Source organism: Talpa occidentalis, unplaced genomic scaffold (genome assembly GCF_014898055.3).
Source record: "Talpa occidentalis isolate TD23 unplaced genomic scaffold, MPIMG_talOcc4v2.1 talOcc4.9, whole genome shotgun sequence".
Taxonomy (NCBI): Eukaryota; Metazoa; Chordata; class Mammalia; order Eulipotyphla; family Talpidae; genus Talpa; species Talpa occidentalis.
Genome location: NW_023605305.1, coordinates 101,246,441 through 101,272,476, shown reverse-complemented (window position 1 = coordinate 101,272,476; position 26,036 = coordinate 101,246,441). Strand labels below are relative to the sequence as shown.

The following is a 26,036-nucleotide window of genomic DNA, read 5'->3' as shown; positions in this document are numbered from 1 at the left end:
CATTAATCAACGGAAGTATCTGAAAATAAATTCATTGAGATGTGTTCATGAGGTAAAATAATAAAAGCTGCAGTGAGAAGCTGGACAGTGTTATTTCTAACCTTCTAGCATCTCTGCTATTCTGATGAATTTTGCTGTTTTCTGCCCTTGAATATCGTTCTTTCCCTTTCCTTCGTAAATCCTTTAGAATCTACTCCAATAACTGTCAAGCTCACAGTCTTTTTCCAACACATCAAAGTGACAGACACATTCAAGTAAAAAATTTTAAACAGAAATTTTATTGAAGAATTTTGATACAATTGTTTTTTACTCTTTTAAATACATCTGAGATTAAACAAAATATATACATGTTTTCAAGTAGAAAAAAGTGAAATATACATATGGATTTGTTGTATTTTACTTAGGCAAATCATAATTTTTCACTTAGCATTTTCAAACCAACTTATAACAGTCTTTGGAATTTGACATTCCAACCCAGCCTTCTCCACAATCTTCTTCAAAGGAATCAAGCTCAATTCAACTTGGTCATATTATTAGAAACCATTAAAGACAGGGAGGTAAAGTGTTGTAGTGATGTTAGAATATACTAAGTCATTTGGCAATTTTCATTCACAGTATTTCTGATATTAAAGATTCATTCTGTTTATTGGTCAAACTTACAAATGTTGGGGCAAAATATCACTCAGGCAGAAATGTCACTGAATTTGATGTTATTACCTGAAGAAATGGATTACTTGGTGAACTCTTAAAAGGATATATCTAGCTAATTATAGAATCTTCAGTGAAGCTAAATGATGCATTATAAACACAATTCAAATGTTAAAATTCAAAATCAAGCTTTTGTCCTCCACTAATAAAATGGGAAAAGTTTTACAGTGGCAGCAGCAATGTAAAGATAAAATATAAGTCAATAAATATAGCAAAGTTCCACTAACATTTAGTATTTAGAGGGGAAAAAGAAAAAAAGCAAACTATCCTGGGATATTTTAAATCACTTACAGATAGTGTTTTTTTTTTTTTTTTTTTTTAATAGAAGCACCTTCAAGAAATAACTGTGGGCTTAAGATGACAATTACCTGGGGTTCAATGACAAGACATGTTATACAGAGGTCTTTAAAGTAATACAAGTATGGCAATTTTCCCTAGAAATAGGAGATAATGTGGTTCCTCACTGAGATATACAGAATACAAAAATTCAAGTGACCAGGTCCCACAGACCCAGCTCTGCCAAAATCCTGTCCAACATGCAAGCATCTCTATACCTCCATTGTTACTGTATTAAAATGAATGACTAGCTCACAGGGCTACTTGAAAAGAAAGACAGACCAAAAAGTCCCCTATTTGTGCAAAAATGCCAAAGAAAAGCTGAGATGTCTTCTGTAACAAATTGCAAATTATTGGTTTTACCTGTCCCCAACGCTTATGTTTGTATCCACTACTAACTACAACATTTACTCAATAGTTAACCAAACATTTGTCAAGCATGTAATATAAATTCATGCTATTTTAGGATAAGGGAATGCATGAAACAAATACTTTTTTTTTTAAACAATCTTGATAACATCATGATCAAAATTATATCTTCAGTCACGGTAAGAGTTCAGTCAGACATTAAGTACAGACTTCTTCCTTTTGCAAAAATATCTATGTCAGTCAAATCCTATAATCTCTCATATAGCATAAAATTATTTTTATTTCTTAGAAGACAACTCCTTAATAAACTTAGTTACTATCTTTTGGCCAGGAGTTGTTTCTCTATCTTTTGAGTCAGTCCCTTTTAAGCAGCTTGAGACTCTGTATTAATAAAACTTGCTACTTAAAAAAAAAGTGCATTAGGAGTCTGATTGCTCTTTTTAGCTTGCACAATTTAAGTTCAAAGGGTAAAGGTAGGAAATAAGCATAAAGAGCACTGAAAAAATAAATCTAAACAATATAAATAATAACTGTTCTCCCATATCAATTCTGTCATGGTGATCATTCACTGATGTTACAGGCGAATTGGCTACAACTTATCAGAGCTTTAAATCATTGTAGAATGACTTAGAAAACAGAACAGTCCTCAAAAAATGTGCTAGATTAAGTCTGTGCTCTACTGCTGGCTCTCCCCTAGGCAAATCATTTAAATTCTCTCCCATCAGTGTCATCATCTCTTAAATAGGGTTAGAAGTTCCTTCTTCAAAAGGATAAAAGGAAAACCAGAAGAGAAAATGTGTTTGAAAATGCCTTGTCAATTATAAAATCATGCAAAATTCTTTATAGAAATAAGGAGGATTTTAAATGTGGTAACATGAAAAAGGTCATACAAAGCCTGGCACATACTTAATAAAGGTTAATAAACCCCATTTTTCCATGTAATTTGGAATTAGGAAATGTTCAACAGAAACCAAAGATGCCCTCATCAAAAAGAATTACATTTACTTGGCCTTTACATGGAACTACTCTGCAAATACTTTCTTGATACGTAATTCGTCATTGTATTTAATCTTGAGTCTATGGTAGAGATCTGGATCACAAAGGCTTTGAGGGGAATCGGATTTTGAAACAATCTTCCATTGAAGGAACTCTTAATGAATGCTTTTCAAAGAAATAATTTCCCTTTTTGCCAAACTTCTTGTAAATTGGAAAATAATTTGTTTTAAAAATTATGACAAAGAAAAAAGTTTACTTTCTCAAGGTAATGCTCTTATGAAAAACTGAAAGTCGCACATTTAGCATCTGGGATTCTGTAAAGACTTCAAATTTTACTCTGCTGAATTAAAAGATTTGTTCTTTTTAACACTTAATGCCCAATTTTACATGGCTCTGCAGATAATCTTAGAAACGAAAAAATTCTCCAGTGACTGAAAACTACAGTAGCAAAACTGAAATGGTATGACCTGTGAATTAGCCTGGTTTCTAAAAAAGTACTTGTTCACAGAATTTAAACAAAATAAAGAAACTATGCAATCCGTAAATTGGATTTAGCCTTGGGCAATTAACAGAAGAAAAAAAAAAAATCACTCAGGTTATAAGTATTCAATGCACAGAAGTCATCATTTAAAAAAAAAAAAAAAACAGGAACTTTTCACAAGGGTAAAAATGTTAAAAAAAAAAAAGAGTATAAAAATTACATCTTCCATAAAGATTATGGAATATGCTAAGCCTCATAATTAGATATGAGAAATGAGACAATAAAAATCCATTTGTAAAGTGCCTTAGTATACCAAAAATGGAGGTCAGCTGTCCTTTATTTACAAATGCTTTTTGTCACATTTACAGAAAGGCAAATACTACATGGGAGAGGCAACATAGTAGAGTAGAAAGAACTTTCCACTTGGATTCAGAAGATCTGGATTCTAATTTTGGCTCTGCCACTAATTATCTCGGTGACCTTGAGTAAATGACAGCTTTTCTGGACTTCAATTTTCTCATCAGTAAAATGAGAGGTAGAACAAAACTGCTTTGATGTAAAGCAGTCTCCTTAGATGTAAAATTCTATGTTAGGCAAGGAAATATTTTTGTTCTTAAAGCCCACTATTATATAACAGGATGCTACCACATTAACAATCACTATAAAATGGCTTATTCTAAGTAGATAAGACATTATAGAACTATGACCAGCTGATTTGGAATCAATGATTTAGCTGCTTTCCAAGGATACACAAAGTCACAGTATTTTGGTAACTGGTTTGTAAGTGTAGGCTTTGAAAAATGCTGAAGTATTCTTAAAAGAAGGAAAATCACAATGCCAGTAACATGTTACCACTCATGCTTATGCAAATGACAGAGTAACACTGAGCTATAGATTAATTAGACACTGTCTTTCATAAAGGTACACAGAGAGGCAGCAAAATAAGGAAGTTGTACATATTTTAAGCCCTTTCATCTTGATTCATAAAATCCAGACTTAAAAACACACAAATAAATAGATATATTTCTCTTTGGGGAAATTTACTTGGCAAGGTAAACTTACCCTGAGCAATAAGAAATGTGTTCTCCAGAGAATATTTTATTTTTTAAAATATGAGCAAAATTATACTTTTTTTTTTGACAAGTTAGACCAGCAGGGACATTCTAGATTTATTTTATAGCAATAATCACATAGTATTTCTCATTGAAACCATGTGTTTTAGCAGTACATTTGTGCCAAGAACTTGAATGTAACAAAAGTATATCCTAAGAGTGAGAAAAAAAGTAACATTTTTCTCCAATTTTTTACTGCTGCAGACACAGGCTTAATTAAGAACATTTAACTAAAGCATAAATGTTAATGCCAACCTGCTAAATGATATAAATTAGCAATCTCCTATAACAGTGACAAAATTAGAGTTCCATCAGCCAAGTACTCTATACATGCTACAAAAACACACTCATGCCCTTATGTTTTGAGAATACAAAGATAAAGTGATGCATCTTTTGACAAAAGCTTCACTTTGAATGGAGGGCTGCTCAGTGAAAGGCTGAACTGGATCTTCAAACTGCATTGTTGAACTTTACAGGCCAGTGCAAATACTATTTCCACACGAAATATCAGTAATATTACACATAATTAGTTTTTAAAGGCACACATTCAAAATCCCTGCCTTCATCTTAACTTGCTGTTTTCTCTAACATGCCAAAACCCATGCAACATTCCAGGGTTCTATCAGGCTTGGTAGTGGTTGCAAACTCCCAAATGACTTATTATACTTATAAGGAAAAAACAATACCATTATCAGGACTTGTAATTTTTTTATACTTTCCTCCTGAAATATCTCAACACTTGTTTCATTTATTTAAGTAAATTTTACTATGGGAATTCTCAGTTTTAGAATTGTCTGGCAGTAAGTAGAAATCTTCTGAAAACACTACTTAATCTGCAAAAGGAAGAACGTTCACAGTTCGCTACAATCTGCAAGAGTTTAGAAAAGCATAAAGTGGTCTAGTTTCCTTATATGGTGTACATAAATTGCAGGTTGGAAGTCGGGAAATAGATAGCTTGAAATTAACAGTGATTTCTGCCCTGTCAGTGAAAGGGTGCTTATGATTAACCTACATTCTAAACAATCATTTCCATACTGCAGGGTTTTTCCCCAACAGTTTCATTTTTTTAAAGTTAAAAGGGAATATACACAGTGATGAAATGAAGTACAATGGGGAGATGTTTATGCAGATCAATATTTCTTTGTAAAACATCAAGAACATTTGAGTAGAATGTTCAAAACATTTGTCATCTCAAATTGCAATTTTATTTTTCAAATACACAAGAACCTAGAAATCAACTTATTAATTTCTAAGATACCTGTGTTAGAAGAGTTCCATATTACCACATTTGTTCCGTAACTTCAATAGTTTGAATTCAATGAAAAGATTGCTTTAGGATTCCTGAAAGCAAATGTATTTGTGCAATATTTGCACAGAAAAACAAATTGCATGACATGGCATTTTGAAGAATAAAAAAGAAAAATAACATTGTCACAACTATTTCTGCCTTTCGTCTACACTGCTTTTTCTTTCTATTAATAAAATCCATAAAAACAGCAAGGAGAGAGAAACGCTTTTCACAGACACACTAGGCTTTATAGAAATTTGGAATTTAGTGGATGATTTAAGGAAGTCGACTGTCTTTATAACAGATGCATTTGCAAAGGTTTGAATGCACAGTCCACAAAGTCTAAAATGTGAAAGTTGAATCTGATTTCAAAAGCAAAATAACACATTTTATTTTTGATAAAAGGAAAAATTTCACATCTCTAACCCTAGGCTGGAAGTACATGAAAGACAACCTGTATACATTACTAACAAGAGTCTTATTTTTTACAGATTACAGAATATCCATTAAAAAAACAAAACACATATTACCTGTGATGGTACAATTCTATGCTGGCACATACATTTTCTGATACAAAGGCACTTTGAAAACCCAATATGGTTTGGTTCATAAGTTTGCAAGGTACAAACAATTTTACAAACATATGATTATACTGAAGAACGTCAACAAACTGTGACATTACATATAAAACAGATTTCTGGTGTATTTTTTTCGAATAACACTGGTTTTGTGGGAATGAAAGTAGTGGTTTCCAGCAGTTTCAGTGAAGACATTCCAGGTGATCGGAAACCTACAATTTGAATTTCTTGCTGGCGAGGATGAGGGATGGGAGTGAGGGCACATTTAAAATGGAAAAAAAAAAAAAAAAAAAAGGAAAAAACAACACCCTGGAATAAAAGCTCAGAAATGAAAAGGATTTGAAGGGAAGTGTACAAAAGACAAGGCCGGAAGTCCAGGAAAGATCCTGTTAATTCTGATCCCTTAGTTGTGAGGTCCTGGCAGAGTACAAATGGCTGACTCTACCTGGTCTACTTGGTACTAGGGAGTTGTAGTGATGATTTCTCTATTTTAAAAAGCTGGGTACAATGTTTTGGATTGTACAGTACCAGAAAAATTAGGTCCCCCAAAAAGCATAATTTCTTTTTATTCATTACATGGCTGCGAAGTCAATCTGTACATAAAGCTGTCTCACTCCAGCCTGAAAAGTTTAAAAAAAGAAAAATTAGAAATCAATAAAGTCAATAACAGACTATATGTTTCAAAAAAATAGAAGGAAAAAAATCTCGTTCTTTGGAGAGAGGCAGAAATTATTTTTCTATTCTACTTCTGGGAAATCTCCATTTCTCATCAGAAAGCACTAGTAATTTTATTTTAGAAACAAGTATATCCATAAGTTCCAAAAGATACTTCATGTACCATTACAGAAGCCAGTCATGCTACCAATCACATACTTTGTCCAAGTGATATTTAGAAAAATGAGGTGAGCCATCTACCATTACCCTGCTAGAAAGCGCCACAGTGCTTTGCTACTAAAATCATACCCAGTCTAAATCCTCCTGTGATAAAAGGCTAGTAAACACTTAAATATCTATTGGTTACTTTCTTACACTCCAACCCTTTCAATTTTAGATATGAACTTGCTACTCAAAGACACTGCTCTTAAAATTGCTCCCATCTCTCCTTGGTTATCAAGTTTTCTTATTTGCTGTCTCTCTTTTCTCTTGAACCCATTTCAGCCAACTTTTGCCACCTACCACTTCCCAAAGATGTCTGTTAAGGTCACTTCCAAGTCGCCCAGACCAAGGCTCAATAATCAATCCTCATTTTAATACTTAATTTACCAACAAGGACACAAGAGATCACTCCCTCCAACTGAAACATTTTCTCCCCTCTTGGATTTCAGATAAAACTCACTGGTTGCCTTTTTACTTAACAATCTTGCTCGAGTCCTTTGCTGGTTCTTCCTTCCCTTTTCCGCCCCATCTTTGTACACCCAAAGGCTCAGTTCTCAGATCCTTTTCTACACTTGCTCTTTAGATGAGCTCATCTAGCAGCGAGGCTTTCAGTATATCTATACATACACACATTTCTATGTCCACAGATGTGTTGCTATATTTATCACCCACCCACCATTTACTTGACCAGCACCACCTGGATGTCTGACAAGCATCACAACTCAGCCAAACTGAACACTAGCCTCCCACCCCCCCTTAAGCCCATCCATTCTGTTTTCTACAGCTCAGTATCATCTTTAATGTTGCAACTTAAAACAGCCTTCTTTCTCTCACACCCAACCCATTAGCAAAACCTGTTTGTTTTAGGGCCTCCCCAGTGGCGCAGCGGTTGAGCGTTGGGCAGCGCCCGCAGCCTGTTCAGCACCGGTTTCATTCCTGGCTACCAGCGAGGGTCCCACATGGTGCAACAGACCTCTCCTGCTGCGCCTGCTGCTCCCCTCAGCAGTGTATTTCGTCAGTCTGCCTGTTCTGCTCCCGGCTCTGGCTCTGGTGAATTCTCTCACCCTCCCATGCTTCTGACTGTACCCAGTGCTTGTATAAATAAATAAATAAATCTTTAAGAAAACAAAAAACCTGTTTGTTTTATCTTCACATAATGTAAACCCAGAATCTGACCACGTTATATTACCTGGTCCATTGCTACCACCTGACCAAAGCTACCAGTATCTCTATCTTTGCCTTCCTTTGGTCTGTTTTCAGTGGAGCAACTGGAGAGATGCCACTCCATTACTCAAACCCCACAACAGTTTACCTTCTTTAACCCTTACAAACCCAAGTTCTTAAATGACCTACAAATCCGCTCTAGATTTGGTCCTTGATTACCCCTCTGATCTCACTCTTATTCCTCTCCTTTTCACTCTGCTTCAGTCAGACCTGCCCTTCTGCCTGGTACAATGTCTCTGGAGACAGTCAAACAACATATTCCTTCTCTACTCAGACATCAATGAGGCCTACACTGATCACCCTATCTAAATGCATTCAATTGATTGACACAACTTTCTGGGCATTTATTGTATTTTGGGGGCCACTCTGCTGAGAATACAAGAGGGAACCAAATAGGTTAAAAATATCCTTGCCCTTATGGAGTTTATATGCTATTGTGAGGGGAGATGATAAACAAGTAAGTAAGTAAATGTTTTGCAACCATCCCAGGCTGGGTATGTTCATGGTTGGTTCTAGCAGTTTGAAGGAGAATTTTGGAGCCCTTGGCATCATTTTCACAGTTTTTTTTTTTTTAAAAAAGATTTATTTATTTATGCATACAAGAGCTGAGGTACAGACCAGACCAGAGATGTGTGTGTATGCATGTGTGTGTGTGTGTGTGTGAGAGAGAGAGAGAGAGAGAGAGAGAGAGAGAGAGAGAGAGAGAGAGAGAGAGAAGATTCACCAGACAGAGTGGGGAACAGAACAGGCAGAGTGACCAAAGTACACTGCTGAGGGGAGCGGCAGGCGAGTCAGGAGAGGTCTGTTGCACCATGTGGGTAGCTCCCTGGCCGGCTGGGGATCAAACTCGTGCTGCAGAGGCTGCGGATTGCTTCATAGTGCAGTGCTTAACCCCTTGCGCCACCAGGTAGCCAGCAACTTAAGCCCCAGTGTATCTTTATGCTTTCTCTAGGCTCTCTCTGGCATTCTCTCGTGGCCTCTTCCTTTCATAGCCGTCATTCCTCCTCTCGTAGCCGCACTCCCGTAGCCATCTCTGAGTAGCAGCGCCACCCTTATATCCCTGATCTCTAGGCTAAGGTGCACACACTTGCACATGTACACACTGCCATGCTCAGGTGTCCAGAGTCAGGCACAGGTGCCCCACACGCCAGTGCCCTCTGTGGTAACAAGATCAAGGTTGCAGGTGATAGACACAGAGCCCAAAGGCATAAAAGTCTATCTTCATTTACCCTACAATGTAGTATGTCAGATGATGAGAGATATATAGGTAGGTAGGTAGGTAGATATATGGAAACTGCCTCAGCACTCACAATCTCCCTACTCTGTTCTTCCTCTCCATAACATTTCAGACCTTCTGATATAACAGTATTTTGCTGTGTTGCTATATTATGTTCTCCCATCATAATGTAATTCTAAGTTAAAGCATTTCTGCATCCCTCCACACCCTGCTGTAACAGGGATCTAGACTTGGGACCTAGACTTGCTTGACTAACCTTCCTGTTATTGAGGCCCTCAGGAGAACATATTTCAGCCAAACACAGAAGCACAAGTTAAAAACAGGCCTTCCACCCTCCAGAGACTTCCTGCGTTCCAGCAATGGCTCCAGAACCAGCAGAAACCTGATGGCTGACCAGACTCAAAAGCAGAAAGCTGTCACAGACATCACTGAGGACTCATTAGCATGCTAAAATACCCACCCCTGGGTGGAGACTTAAGGTGCTAATGAGACATTTGATGAAAGAAGAACAAGTAACCCACTGGGCTCCAGTGTAGCCCAGGCTAAAATACACTGTGACTCTGCCCACCCCCTCCCCCACAAGCCTGCCTTGGTTACCAATCCCGTAAAACCAGGAACCCCACAGCTCTCAGGCTAGAGTGTGGCTCAGGATAGTTGCTGCCCCTTTCCTAATGTGTATCCAAAATAAAAGCTCCTCACTTGAAATCTATTATTGACCATTAAAAAAATCTGGGGGAGGGCTTCCCCGGTGGCACAGCGGTTGAGCGCTAGGTTGCGAAGCTGCCCGCAGCCTCTGCAGCGCCGGTTCGATCCCCGGCTGCTCCCCGGCCACCAGAGGAGGGTCCCACATGGCGCGCAGACCTCTCCTGCCGCCCGCTGCTCCCCTCAGCAGTGTGCTTCGTTTGGTCCTTCTGCCTGCTCTGCTCCCCGCTCTGGCTCTGGTGAATTCTCTCACCCTCCCGCGCTTCTGACTGTACCCAGTGCTTGTATAAATTAAATAAATCTTAAAAAAAAAAAAAAAAAATCTGGGGGATTAATTGGTGGAAGCTGGATGAAGACATTTTATAATTCTAACACAAATTACCAGAATCTCAAGTACTACCCAGCGCAATGTAAGTGAATAATACATATTCATTGGTTAAATTGAAATGTTATAATTTCCTTCTTTCAAATAAAAACTATTAAAAAATAAAAGCATTAGTTACAAGAAGTGTTTTCTTGTCAATACCTTAGAATGAATGGTAAATTAGAATATTTAATGGAAAGGAAAAACCAGAGTGGGAGATAAAATATGAACACTACCTTCTTGCAGTTATTTCTAGCATGGCATTTTTTTCCTAACGCTAAGTAGAAGAACCCTGGCCCAGCACTAATGAATGCTTAGGAAGAGTTAGAAACTATTCTAATGGAAGAAAACTCTGAATATGCTCTAAGAGCTTACCAAAACAGGAAACTTTTTAGGTTCTTTGCCTCATTAAAGAAAAAAAAATCCTTGCTGTGGCAAAATTAAAACTCTCTTTAAATGCATGGGAAATGCATTTAATAGCACCTTCTCTTTATGAAAGAAGAGAACTTAGGATTTGCAAGACTTTGTGCTAAAAATTAAAGCCAAATCCATTTTTTCTCATTTTAAAACTGCTGATGAACACCAACCTTACTTTCTCACAAAATTAGTATATATTCATCCAATATTTGACAAATATTTAATAAATCCTTGCTACATACCAGGGACAATTATAAGGAGCATGGGAATAAGAATTGCATATGCTACAAAAAGCTATTAAAAGAAATTATCGTGATTGATTGCAATTATGTTTTGTTTACTCAATCCAGTCGCTCTTGAAATAACTATACTTAAGAACTCTAAAATGTTGTATGTCTAACCTTAAGAAAAAACAACTATTGCCTAAATGAATTATCTTAATTTCTTTCTCTTTTAGCAAATACATAGAAGTAAAATGGGCAAAAAAAAAAAGCTCCTATTATCTCTGCCATTTTACCTCTACTACAGTGAAGACGGTAATGAGAAATGAAGTAGCCCAAGGCAATAAAAAAGAAAGGAAAAACAGAGGCTAGGTAAATTGATCCTTGCATAATCATGAGTTAATTACTGAAGCTGATATCTTTCCCCCCAGGGGCTACAGCTTTACATAAAAGCTCAGTCTAATAGCAGAAAAAGTCATTTTGCTTCACCCATCTGTCCTGATGGGGACAGCTTCAAGTTTTCGAGTTTCCTATTTTCTCTTTTCAATTTCCTTCAAAGTAGAATTTCCAAGGAATCCTGTGGAAAGTCACCTACTCCCTAAATGAAAACTAGGTTGTCTATATAGTTTATTCATACCACAAAAACATGACAAATACTCCAGCACATCAAAACAGTGGTTGGTTCTATCATATATCTACCACTGGGATGACACCAAGAATCAGAACTGGCTGAGGGATTGTCCTTAGAATGCAAAAAACATATAATATTCATACTGAGAATAATGTACAAACCATAATCAACACTTTTTAAAACTGAAAAGACAATTTAGTTAAACAGATAAGCTTCTATGAAAATAAGTGTTAACCTGGACTACTGACTTAAAATATCCCCAATAAATATTCATTGTTGTGCAAAGGAAAACAAATCAAAAGTAAAAAATTTAGAAAAATAAACATGGCTATAGAAAATTATAGTTTGTATTTTCTACTAATTTCTCAAAGATTAAAAAAAATGGCTGTTTCAGTTTTTAACTAAGGATATATAATATTAATCTTCGTTCTTAAATGAAGTCTTGAAAAACAATTTGACTCTTCCATGTGAGAATTAAGTAAGTGAAACAGCAAGTGGGTACGACAATATCATGTGTGGAGAACAATACTGTTCCGAGTTCCTTTTTCTGTAAACAGAGTATAATCGTACTTGTCTTGTGCAGATGGGTTGATGGGATAGGTCCCTTACAACCTGGTGGGCATTCAACAAAGGCCAGTTGCTGCTGCTGTTATTATTTCCACCACTAGCAACCAACCAACAAACATTTAACTGTGTATTAAATAAAAACAGTAACCCTAGGAATTTGTTGGTTACATTCTATGTTCATCTCAACCTCCTCAGGAGGTGATGGACATCACCAAAGGAATTGGAAATACTGGTAAGAAACTATTCCAGAGCACACAAGTAAAATCAATACTTATAAAAGATTTAAGTCCCTTACAAAAAGGAAAAGCAAATGGAATGCGCGGAAAATCAGAAAGCTACCAAGAAAGGGGCAAATACCTTCTCCTACCTACTCTCTCCTCTCACCTGCCAGAAGATGTTAGGTTGGATGAGGTATGTGGTAAGAGACAGGAAGGATTCTGAACACAGGAGAAGTTTCTGAAATTTGGGGAAACTCCCACTTGGGCTTGTGAGGAGGTTTTCTGGTTCCTTCCTTGGTATTAGTGTCAACTCATCTTGTGAGGCTAGAAAATGGAGCACCAAAAGCTGAAGGAGATATCTGGGGCTTTAAGCCTTAATAACAGAAATAGGCAGAAAAGTATGAAAGAAAGAGCAAATATTACGTATTAGCCTTTAACTGTCTTTTGTGGTTTATGGGATCAGGAGGGTAATGAACACCAAGCACAGTCTGTATTTTTCTTCAAACAATACTTTTAACAAAAAACGTATTTTAAAAGTTTAAGGTTATAGTTATAATTGTGAAGTAAACTATAAAAAATTAACAGATATCCTCCAGTTTTAAACAAGAAACACACAGTATTAAATGGCCTTCCTAATCCACTATCCCACTCCCTCTTCCTGTTCATATGCCAAACATAAAAACTGTGTTTTCTAATTCATCAAAATTGCCAAATAACTCATTTCTTAACGCAAGAGGTAGAAATCTGTGAGAGAAGATTTTTTCATGCCAACAGAAATCCTTCCACATGCATTGTTTTATATTTATGCATAGGAAGTTAACTGCATTGACCATTAAAGCGTAACTACTAACTATGGAAAGTGAGAATTAAAAAAGACATTCCTAGTGCACAGTTCTAAAATAGTGACAAAGTTTACAATTTTATAAACAAAATAGAAAATTATAATTCTCAAGTTTTTGTTGATCTCTTCAAAGTTATCCTCACATATACTTCAACATGAACAAATTTTTAACCAAAACTAATTTTTTTAAAAATCAATTATTAGATACTTAAAATGGTCATAAAACCAGAAAGTATAGCTTACTAATGAGAAAACCCTTTTTGCCTTTTGGAACTAAGGCCACCAATGTTTACAGTTGCTTGATAAATATACCTAAAACATAAGCACAATTTTTTCTAAAAAAATTAAACAATTTCAGTTTAATAACTTCAATAAGTAGAATCTATGAATAAGATGCAACTTAAAAAATTTTAAATTTAAGTGTTATTTTATGAAATGAAAATGTTACTGCAGGGTCTGGGATTTACTTATATAGATACACATTACTAGGATAAACAGAAAAGGAAACTATACTGATAAAACATTTCACTTTTGCTTATGTCAGAACCAAAAATAAAAGATGACAAAACAATTTTAAATCATTCAATGTTTGGAATGAAAGACTTCAGCAGAGTAACTGTTAGGGGGAAAAGGATGTCCTAAAGCTAATTCCATACAGGCTTTGTGGACTCCACCCCCACACCAGGCCAAAGCCAAAGACACTGGGAACTCCAAATCCCATCACCACCAAAGGGAAGGTGGCTGGGACCTGAGGGTGGGGTTAAGCAGCCAGGTTGGTATAAAGCCAGACACGTGGGCTTAGGGGGGGTTCCCCCATTTTGGCTCTCCGCCAGCTCGCAGCGTCCCGCCAGCTCTGGGAGTGACTTTGGGTTTCCAGGTCGGTGGATCAGGTAGGACGCATTAAAGACTTTATTTCCCTATTTTCTCCCTGAGTTGTACATTTTCCTTATTTCCTTTTCCCTTGTAAATAAACCTTTTATTAACCTTTTGTGTGTGCCTGTAGTGGAGTATTCATAAGTCCCTTTTAAGCTTGCGGGTGAGGACCCACAGCCAGGCAACCCGTTCAATATTGGGGCTGTCCTATAACATAACCTCTCCCTCGGGGGTAAAAAAATGGGTTTAACCATCTTCACAGCAAAGTACAAAGAGTGCCTAGTCTCTGGCAAGGCATGAAATCAAGTTGGCTTGATCTTAACTGATAAAACAGGTTTAAAATATTTGTCAGAGCTTAAAATTTTCAAAAACCAAATACAGTTTCCAAAACCAAAGCAGCAGCTGAATAAACTTTCAAGTTCAGCCATTTTAAAAGCCAAGATTTCTAGGGTTACCAGAAGAACCTCTCTCCACAACTTCAATTACAACTTCAGCAATTCCTAAGCACAGACCAGCTGCTTTGTGCATTTCTAAACCAAGAAACTACATTCCTTCTCAGCAGGAAAACTATGACTAAGTGCTAGAGTCTAGGAGATCATGGGGTATCCTAGAGGTCAACAGAAGCTTGAACCATCAGGGTGGAAGGATATATAAGCAGGAGAAAACTTGAGGTTAGAGGAGAGAATAAGATCTAACAAAAACAGCAGAGAAAAGCAAGGTTATTGTCAGCTGAGCTTTCATTTTGCTTCTAGAATAAAGAAGAGCTGTGCAGATTCAGACATATGTGAAGAAGTTGCAGGCTTCACTATGAAAGTCATTATGATTGCAGTTATTATAGTATTAATTGAGAGGCCTAATTCTTAAAAGTTCTGGATTAAGTAAGTAGTCCTAGTACTTATTACTTTGGTAGTATTAACTCTAGCTATCACCTACATAAGATTACCTCATTAATTACTCCTAAAGGACCCTAATCCTACATTTCTATTTATCAGAGAGGAAGAAACATTTGATCTATGCTAAGGTTCTGAATTTAACTAAACTGCATATTATGGTTTGTTGTCCAAGTCTCTCAAGCACATAAATGATGTGTAAGCATATACACATTTGCAGAGAAAAAGTTAACAACTGAATTGATCTTTACATTAAAGTAGGATTTTGTCTCACACAGAAAAGTAAATAGCCCAGTGGGTGCAGAGTATGACACAGAGCTGGAGAGAGGTTTGAAAAGTGACACTGACACTTTACAACAATCCAGGGTAACAGCCCTGTACAAGTTTTGACAAGCTGGATTTGTCTGGTTGTTTGTTAATGCTGAGATCTACATAATCCACTTCTGGCAAGGTACCACTCAGGCCAAGTTATATACTTTTTGTTACATCACACCAGGAGGCACATGTCAGTTTTTAAGCACAGATTTTTAAGGTTTGGAATCAGATTCCTCATTAGATCTGAATAGTAGATAATTTTGGCAGGCATGTTGACATCTAGATTTTTTTTTTTTTTTTATTTATTTATTTATTATATTTGTTTGTTTTTTGTTTATACATGCACTGGGCACAGTCAGAAGCGCGGGAGGGTGAGAGAATTCACCAGAGCCAGAGCGGGGAGCAGAGCAGGCAGAAGGGCTGAAGTACACTGCTGAGGGGAGCAGCGAGCGGCAGGAGAGGTCTGCGCACCATGTGGGACCCTCCTCCGGTGGCCGGGGAGCAGCCGGGGATTGAACCGGCGCCGCAGAGGCCGCGGGCAGCTTCGCAACCCAGCGCTCAACTGCTGCGCCACCGGGGAGGCCCAACATCTAGATTTTTTCACCAAATATTTCCAGCAAACTAGACTGAAAAAAGAAATTGTGTTCTCTCCCTCCTTAGATGTTACTGACATGATGTTCTTATTCTCCCAACACATACAGAATAGCAAAATCATCCTTACTCCGATTATCAATCACATGACTATGTCAACTCTTGATGGGGCAAGAATTAACTGAAATAATTTGGTTGCAGGCATGCACTAACTTATGATTCCAAATACACAATTAAGAGAAATCTAATAGCACAGTGAGCTGTTAAGTCATACAGGAGTTAAACATGGCTTTGTTATCACACAAAAACATTAACTTAGTCCAGCTAAAGCCACTGACAAGTCATTATTCTTATTCCAAATGCTATTTTAGAATTTTTGCCATCAAACAGCATGTCTTATAAGAAGTGTATAGTAAGGAAGAATCTAGCTTTTCTCACAGTAACTCAGATCAGTGCAATGATGGGAAAATAGGACTATGAGCATTAAAAATACCAGCCAAAATAAGGATCTCCCAAGTTTGGCCCTGTACTTGGGAAAAAAAGTACTTTTATGCCTACCTTATAGCACACATTTTTAAATAGTAAATATTTTTAAAGTTTACAGGTAACAAATTCAAAGATCCTTAAAAGAAATTAGTAAAAAGTCATACCTGAGTAAAAATATTGTGTGTTTGGCTTAAAATCCATCTGGCGTCAGCATCAGGTGCTACCACTAACTTCAAGGTCCCAACATAAACGTCAGAACATAAGGTCCAGAAATGCTGTTCTTGCAAATTATAAACTCCTTGCAACTGCTGCACCTACAACATAAAGGACAGATTTAACGTAATACCCAAGTATATGTGCAACACAGCAACAAACATGGATTCTACTGTCCAGTTTAAAAAAAATGGAGGGGGATATTTGAATTTACTAGCAAATACCTAGTGAGTAGCCAGTATGTGCCAAGGACCATGACGGGTGTTTGGGAAACATGAATGAACACATCAAAATATGCAGGGCACAGCTGAAAGGAAAATTCACATTTCCAAATATTTTGACCAGCAAACAAGTATAAATACAAATAAGACACTAGAAAAATAACAACAAACTTTAAGAAAGAAGGAATAGAGAAATTGATGATCCAGAAATTCAGAAAATGAGAACTCACAGTATCACAGAACTAGTTCTTTGAAATAATGAGCTAGAGGAATAAATGTTTCCTAATGAGGGTTTATTTTGGACAGGACAATTCTACACCACGTGTAACTGTCAGAAGCAAAAGGACCTTTGTATCCCCAGGGCCCAAGGAACTAAGGTCCAACACATAACCTCCTACATATCATGTAACAATAGAAAAGTGAGGGTTGTCTCTAAGTTTTTCCACTGGCTCCTTAAATCTTTCACAGCTTAGGTGAACATTAACAAGACATATTTCTGATGGAGATTAAGTAGAAGCCAAACACTTCTCATCATCTGCCTAGCTATCAGCTTCATTGAAGTCAACTTCGTTTCCAGTCTTTCTGACACCTCGTTCATTTACCCTCACTATTGAGGGAGACCCTGCTATGTTAGGATGTACCACTCCCTCAAAATTTTCCAGTGGCTTCCCATCTTACTGAATAAAAGCCAGTGGGCTCACAATGACTTAGTGGACCCATGTCACATGGCCCTTTATGACCTATTCTCCTGATCTCCTAGTCCTCCCTCTTTGTCCCCTCTTGCTCAGTTACACCAGCATTCTTAGCATTCCTTGAAAAGTCAGGCACTCTCCTAACTCAGGGGATATGCTATTTCTGCCTGCAGTGTCCTTCTGTCCAGATTTCTGCATGGTTCACTTGGTTTCGGTTTTACTCAAATGTCATCTTCTCGGGGGCCTCCCCGGTGGTGCAGTGGGTTGAGCGCAGCCCTGTGAAGCTGTCCACAGCCTCTGCAGCGACGGTTCGATTACTGGCTGGCCAGGGAGCCAACCCACATGGCGCGGCAGACTTCTCCTGCCTTGCCTGCTCCTCCCCTCAGCAGTGTCTTCGGTCCTTCTGCCTGTTCTGCTCCCTGCTCTGTCTCTGGCAAATCCTCTCTCCCTCCCGCGCCTCTGACCTGTATCCCAGTTCTTGTATAAAAATAAATACATCTTTAAAAAAAAAAGTCATCTTCTTAGTAAGCCCTTCTGCTCTTATACTAAAATACCCATGTTTTCATTTCTCTGTTTTGTTTGACTTTTTGGTACATAGTGTCACACACTATATTATTTATTTACATGCTTGATATTGTTTATTGCCTGTCTCCTCTAGCATATTCTTAAGATCAGTAAAGAAAGACATTTATTTTTGTTTATGTCCTGTGGCCTCACTACCTAAAACAATGCCTGACCCAAGTAAGTGTTCAATAAAGTGTTCATTATATGTGAGTATATATACATATATGTATATATTTCACACATATAATGAATAAAAACACAAATTTGAAAACCTAGACAAAATGGACTTTTTGGAAATACAGAAAAATCGTAATACAAGACTGAGGAAGTAAGGAAGCAGGATGGAGAGCCAGAAGGAGACCTGGAGGAGGTACACGGAGCAGAGAGACACGTGAAGAAACTGCGCTTGCCTTCTGGTCGAGGACTGGGTGACACGGATGTGGGTGAGACACCAGTGGGTGGTGACAATGGCGGTTTTTGTCTTGATTTTGATTTTGCTCTTTTCCTTGCAGACTGGTCTGGTTGTTTCTGATCCTTTTCTATGGGTCCCCACTGGAAGATGCTTTAGACTTGTGGCAGGCTTTGGGGCCTTGCTCTGGGCCAATCCTGCTTGGGTGGACTTCTACCCATGAGGGGAAGGGTGAGTTTGGGTGCTTGATTTTTAAACTATATTCTTTGCCTTTCCTGTATGTCCACTAATTGCATTAAAGTTCCTTCCCACTAAAGTCTCATTTGTTTTGTGTTGATGTGGCAGATGGCAGAACCTATTTAGAGCAGGCAGGTTTGTGGGGTTTGGGGTGCCCCTCTCCCTGCCCTGTAACAGATTGAAGGATGCAGGGAGAGCCACTTGGAAGAGAGACTAAGGAAAGAGACACATTAGTGGAAGAGTCATAGGGAAACTGCTCCTAGACCTTGGCAGAGATAATGGAAGTGTTACATTGACCTCATGTTGGCATATGTGATACATTTTGAATTTTCAGTCTCTCCTGCACCAGTTCTCTGCGACTTGCCTACCCTCTTTCTTGTGGTTCCTTGCCAGACTATCTTAGACTGTGGCAAGCCTTCAGGCTTCAGTGGTGCTAATTCAGGCAAAGCCTGTTTGGCTGGGCATTTGCCCCTAAAGGGATGAATAATTTTTGGAGTTTAATTGGAAAATGATTATTTTAAATCCTTTCTTCTCTCTTTGTACAATTGCATTAATTTTTTTTTTTTTTTTTTTGCACAACAAGTTTACTTTCTTTGCCTTTGTTCACAGATAGTTATTACTTAGAGCATTCACCCCTTAACAGTGTGGGATACCTTGAGTGCTAACACAACTACTAAAATGATATTTCCTCTAGAGTTACAATGGGCATTTCAATTTCAATGTGCCTAGAACTCTTTCAGAATTGAGAGGATTTTCCATTCTCAAATCTCCATTAACACAGCCTCAAGCTCAAAGAGGGTATTAGCATCTATCTACTTACCAGTCAACACTTTCTCTCCCCTTTGCTAATATAATCTAGCTCAAAAATGTATTCCAAATATCTAATTAGCTCCATCTCATTGCTACCACTGTGGTCCAAACCACAATTTTTCCCCACTGTCAAGGAGCAAAGTTTTCCACCCCAAAATGTGTCTCTTTTGCATGAGAATTATTTTGCAGACTTGTTATTTTCAAGAAACAGCAGGAAAGGAAAAGCTCTGAAAACCCGAGTGCATGCATGCCCTTTTAAAAGAAATATTTGCATGTATAAAGGCAAATCTCCATTTGTAAGTATCTACTCCACTGTATGCTGAAGAAGGGGACGATCAAATTTCTGTTATTAAAGGAGATGATGGCAAATTAAATATGTATAGCAAATACACCTTTGCTTACTGTGACTTCCAGTAACCTCCCATAACTGACCTTTTTCCTTTCACCCCCTCGCTCCCTCCTTTGCCCCAACATACTTTGTCTTTAGTTACTGAAGGAGGTGGCTTAAGCCATTTCAGCAAGTTACTCAGTTTTTCTGTGTCTCTCCAAAGTAAACAGATGGTATACATGTTAACCAAACTTTTGTTTGTTTTTCTCCTGTTAATCTGTTTTTTATTATAGGGACATCTCAGCCAAGAACCCAGAAGGAAGGACAACAGCTTATACCTGCTTTTCTTTGCTTTCATTCTTCCTAGAATTCAAAGTATTCTAGTTTAATAGCAAGAGCAATAATCTTTACAAACAAGTTTAATGATATGCTTCCTGGCCAGAAGCCTTCTAATGGTCCTTATTGAATTAGAATCAAATATAACCCTCTTGTAAGACAAAAATCTTTATATGATCTGACTCCTGCCTGCCATTCTCTCCCATCTTTCCAGCTCCTCTTCCTTTTATTTGTTATGTTTCAGTCATAATGGCTTTTTCCCTCTTCTTCAAACACACTAAATTAATTCCAATCATAGAACTTTTGCATCAGTATTTTTCTTTGCCTGGAATACTCTTCTCCAGGATTTTTATATGGCTGGCTCCTTCTTATCATCAAGGTTTCAACTTCCCTGAATATGACTTACTCCATGAATCTAATGCAGCCGACTATGCCTACCATGTCATCTTTTTTCTATTTAACAATTACCTCTGATTTTTTTTTTTATTTATTGATGTACTGACTAGTGCCTCTGTTCCCCCAGTAAACAATAAGCCCTTTAAAACAAAGTCAGGGTCTGCCTTGTTTTCCTTTACATCCCTAGTACCTTAGAGAAATAACTGGCACAAAGTGGAAACTAAAAAATAAATGTTGAGTACATGCCTATATCATCTGCTATTCATATCTATAATTCAAAAAAAAAAAAGCTCAATTTCTAGACAAGAACAATTTCTACCACATTTTCTTTAGTACAATTCAATATTTTCCAATGATTATATTCTGGTTTGTATAAATGGCAGTCGTGGTCAGCATTCTATCTTGGAAGAAATACAAAATTATACACACATGCTACCCATATTTGTAGAAGTTAAAAACCCTAATAGTTTGGAAACAATATAAAACCCAATGGTTTGGAAGATTAAAACTTACCCTCTGATAGCATTGAGGCAGATTATTTTCCAACAGGGGAGGAGTTCTTTGCATTAATATTCCAACAGACTCTCTTAAAAGAGGAATAACACTAAAGAATAGAAACAAAACAAATTTATCAAAATAATGATCTGACAACCTCATCTGGAAATAAAATAATAGTATACCATTTTCTAGTAGAATATAATATGATTAATTAGAATAACATAAGGAAAAAGAATCTAGTTGCTATTCCAAATTTTTCATGGGATCAATAAGTTATTATCCAAAGTAAAAGAACTAGATAAAATATATCAATGTATGAAAAGACTAAAATTATAATAATAATGAATAGTACTGGAACACCCCAAAAAATCTAAATATAGCAGTCATTCAACATATTTAAAACATGACTTCAAATGAGGAGAAATTTCCAAGATAATCTGTGAACAATATCATGACAAACTAGATCCTCACATTTACCAAATAGTTATATGCACTTAAATGACTTGTGATATTAAGGAAAATACAAAAACATTAATATATGTGTGTGTGGTCTATTATTAGTCCACTCACTCAAGATTTTTTTGGCCTGATTACGTATCAATCTTATTTCATTAAAAAAAAAAAAAAAAAAAAAAAAAAAACTTGGATAGAAGCACAGATTAGTGAACTAGCTGCCCTATGGATAAGGCACAAAAGTTTGTATATTAACTTAGAAAGCCTTCAATCAGTATTTGGAAATTATGTTTTCAGGTGATTTGGATGATTAAATATACACAAAACAATAGTATAATAATGAGGGTGATGCTAATGCAATAGTTTTCTAAACCAGTTACACATCAAATTCACTTCAGGGTATTGTTTTCATTTCTGACATACTGAATCAGAATCTTTGAGGGAAAGTTCAGGCACCTAGCTTTTTGCAAAAGTTTAAAGGTGATTCCAGTGAATCAGGGGGATAAGGTGTTGCTCTAGTGTTTAAGTCAACTGAGAGGGAAGTTAAGAAATCGTTTCATTACATTTGCAAGTTTAAGCCAGGGCTTTCTTTTATAGTCCCAGGGAGGCCTACTAAGTGTTGGTCACCAAGGAGGCCCACAATAAACACTTGGTTAAATGAATGGCAGAGAGCTGAAAATCAGATTCTCTATAATCTGGATTAAAGACAAGAAAAGTCTTAGGGGGAAAAATTATGAGACTATTCCCATATTTTACGTGCACCGTGACAAGCACTTGGACAAGGGGGATTACAATACGAACAGAGGCAAGTAGGAAAATTAGACAGATATTGAGAGAGTAACTGGTATCTAACTAGAAAAAAATGAAGTAACATAAAGGAAAAGTCCACATGACTGAAAGTGTAAGGGAGATGGCAGTAAAGAAGATGAAAAGCTCCAAGTGAATAGCTCCAAGGTCATATTCTATGAAAATAATTTTTAGATAGCTATTTATAAGTTAAGAATAATTACATGCAACCCTATTTTCTTCTTCTCCCTTAAAAGCTCATCCTCTAAATCATTAAGTTCTTATGATTTAACATCATAAATAATTTCTCGACTCCATCCCTTCTTCATTCTACTGCACAAGCCTATAATAATCTTCACTTGGATTATTATAAGACTCCTACGTGGTCATTTTGCTCATCATATCCACTGTGATAAGCAGCTTTAAAGAAAGATCTCAATGAATACTGCCTCCCTTGTATTCATGCTCTTGTGTCATCCCTTCCTCAAGCGTGGGCTGGACCTAGTGACTTGCTTCTAACAGGACGACAAAAGTGATGAGATGTCACTTCTAAGAGTAAGTTAAAAGGAGTCTGGCTTTCAGGGCCTCCCTGGTGGCGCAAGGAGTTAAGCACAGCACTAAGAAGCAGTCCTCAGCCTCTGCAGCACAAGTTCGATCCCCGGCCGGCCAGGGAGAAACCCACATTGCACAGTGGGCCTCTCCTGTCTTGCCTGCTGCTCCCCTCAGCAGTGTATTTTGGTTGGTCTTCCTGTTCTGTTCCCCACTCTGTCTCTGGTGAATCTTTTCACCCCCTCAACTCTGGCCTGTACCCCAGTTCTAGTATGCATAAATAAATCTTTAAAAAAAAAAAAAAAAAAAGGAGTCTGGCTTTCATAGTTCACTCATAGCTGCCATGCTGTGAGTTGTCCTATAAAGAGGCCCACGTGGCAAGGAACTGGGGGATACCTCTGGAGTGGAGCCCTCAGTCCAACAGCCCCAAGGAGACCAATACTATCTACAAGTGCTTCAATGAGCTTAGAAGTAGATTCTCCCTCAAATGAACCTGGGAATGACAAACATGGGCTGATACCTTGGTTGTTCCCCAAGGTCTCTAGCTTGAGTTATGAAGTCCAGTTAGCTATGCTCAATTTCAGTTCCTGAACCAAGACACACAGTAAGATAATAAGGTGATGTTCAGTTACTAGGTTTTTGTATAAATTGTTATACATCCATAGATAACTAATACAACCATATTTTGTAAAGCTAATAGAACCATTTTTTGTAAAGCTTTAAACTATCTAAAACCAGTACTTAACCTATTTCTTCCTGTTAAAAAAAGTCTGTTAAAAGTTCCACACTATATGAGATTAAATTAAGCTCTTTGACATGGTATATTTTTGAATTTAGACTCGTCTAGCTTCATCTCTTATTGATCCTTACTTCACATTTTAAACTTTGTAAACATAAATATACATACACTTTATCTTCTGCTGTATCTTCCTGACATGCTTTGATCATGCTGTAACCTCTGCCTGTATGTTCCTGAACCGCCCTTTAATCTCACTTCTATTCCTTTAAAGTCTCAAATGACTTTAGGGTCATCCCTTTTAGGATCTATTTCCTGATCCCAAAGTACCTGCCAGAATGTATGAAATGTCTTTTCTGTACTTTTACAAAAAACCTGAGATATGTATGGTAAGGTTAGAGGGGGAAAAAAAAAAAAAAAGCAAGCAGAGGTGGGGGGATTTTTGACAATGAAAGAATATTGGTTATTTCTCATCTAATCTGAAGGACAGTGTCTGTTTCTAACTACTGTGATGTTATTGAATCGAAGAAGAGTCCCTGCATTTATAAAAAAAAGGTAGAGAGAAATATCAAGGTAGACTAGCAAGCTACAGTTCAACCATCATGCTCTTTCCTTCTTCCTCTCCATTCTCATCTCTCACCAAACAGAAAAGGTCACAGAATATTTTTATATACCAAACATCATTTTTATGCTTTCCTGCTTTCTTTAATGTATTTCTCAGACAATGATGCAAACAAAAAAGTTTTCCTAAAACTGCTTGCGAATAAGAAAAGTTTTTTCTCTGTATGCCTCCTATATGTTTATTTTGGTGAGAGGATTCACCAGAGACAGTGGGAAACAGAACAGGCAGATCTACTGAAATACACTGCTGAGGGGAGTAGCACGAGTCAGGAGAAGTCTATCAGGAGAGGTCTGCTGCGCCATGTGGGCAGCCCCCCGGCCGGGGGTTGAACTCGTGCTGCAGTGGCTGCGGACAGCCTCACAGTACTGTGTCTTAACCCCTTGCACCACCAGGGAGGCCTCTATTTTGATCATTTCTTCTCCAATCATTAACCCAAGCAACTGCTAATAATGCCTGCATATATGTGAGATGGAAAATGCACTCGAATGGAAATCTTAATACTTGGATCCTAATATTCCCATTAAATAGTCCTGGAGCATCAGTTAACTCATCTATAAAATGAGAGAGTGGATTAATATCTAGATATTTTTTCCCAGCCTTATTTTTCATTTAATAAGAAAAAAATAGGTCAAACCACAAGGAATACTGGGTTGTTTATTCCAATTATTCTAATTTATAATTATAAAAAGATAGCCTCAGCAAATGAGATGCAATATAGTGGCAAAGTGATTTACTCCACCGTTAATTAAAATGAATTTTATCAAGTAATTAACACAAGTAAGCAATTATTAAGCACTACTTACTGTATGTTTTACTAGGCATCATATTTTTTAGAACCAGATGGAAATTTACTCTAGAGTTGTGGAAATGGAGGTCTAGAGCACAATAACACAGCTAATGTGTGGGAGAACTAGAGTAGTAAGACCAGATCTTTTAATTCAAAATTCTAGTGAAGAGTTCATCAAAGCAGTTATTATATGCCTACCATGTGCCAAACATGTGCTAGGAAGTGCAAATAAAAAGATAAATAATACATGATACCTTGCTTCAAAGGAATTCCTAAGTATTGAAAAAGTCTATAGACAGTGGTCAGTGGGAAAAGACAAACTTTTCTCCTAAAATTCACTTTGACAATGGTTGTTAGTTTGAGGAGGCTAGACTTAATGAAGATGTTCCATTATGACAGATTAAATATTATTAGAATTAACAGGGAATTTATTGTAAAGTTCAATTCAAAAACCATAATGCAGATATACATTTTAGTCAAATTAATGTTAGCAGCAAACATTTATTTTAAAGCATTTAAAAGATATTTTGACTGACATAAGAAAATAACAAGAGTGAATTTTTTTTAGGAAGGGCAAATTGAAGTTTTTACTGATTTTGCTATAGAATTTGAAATGGTTGACTGCTTAGGTAGAATTAAAATGTTCACATTCAAGAGAAACAAGCATTTTACCAAAGCACATGGACGTGTCACATTAATTTTTCCAACAGTAATTTTAAAATAATGTCCAGCTGTGGGAGCTAGCTAGGTCATGAAGTTGGGTAGCAAGGTGGGGAAGAAGGTATTTGCTAAATCACATGACCATATTCAATTCAGAACCAAGGTCAATTTCCATAGTAATTTCAAAGGTTATAAAAATGTAAAAAGTCTATGGAAACTCTACTTTTGCTGTTTAATATTGTGTTTAGTTCAGAATTCTGTGTACACATTTTTTTGATTAACTATTGTAAAGGGGAATCATAAACCAGATTTCACCATGGATCTATCTAGCCATAATGAAAGGATACAGGGAAAAAAGACAAGCTTAGCAAATTCCTGACTGAGCTAAGACTTAAAGCTGCATCCAAACCCAAAAAGT

At 37.0% G+C, this 26,036-nt stretch overlaps 1 protein-coding gene across 2 annotated transcripts in view; it reads right to left on the bottom strand.

The window, feature by feature from the left end:
* Positions 1 to 277: 277 nt before the first annotated feature.
* SLC30A7 (solute carrier family 30 member 7) overlaps positions 278 to 26,036 on the bottom strand; it is a 64,766-nt gene continuing 39,007 nt past the window's right edge. For both annotated transcript variants that reach the window (XM_037501460.2, XM_037501461.2), the window contains 3 exons: positions 21,041 to 21,131; positions 16,486 to 16,635; positions 278 to 6,488 (listed from right to left, as the gene is read on the bottom strand). In XM_037501460.2, coding sequence (XP_037357357.1) covers positions 6,441 to 6,488; positions 16,486 to 16,635; positions 21,041 to 21,131 — 289 coding nt within the window. In that variant the 3' untranslated portion in view covers positions 278 to 6,440. The remainder of the gene's footprint in view (positions 6,489 to 16,485; positions 16,636 to 21,040; positions 21,132 to 26,036) is intronic.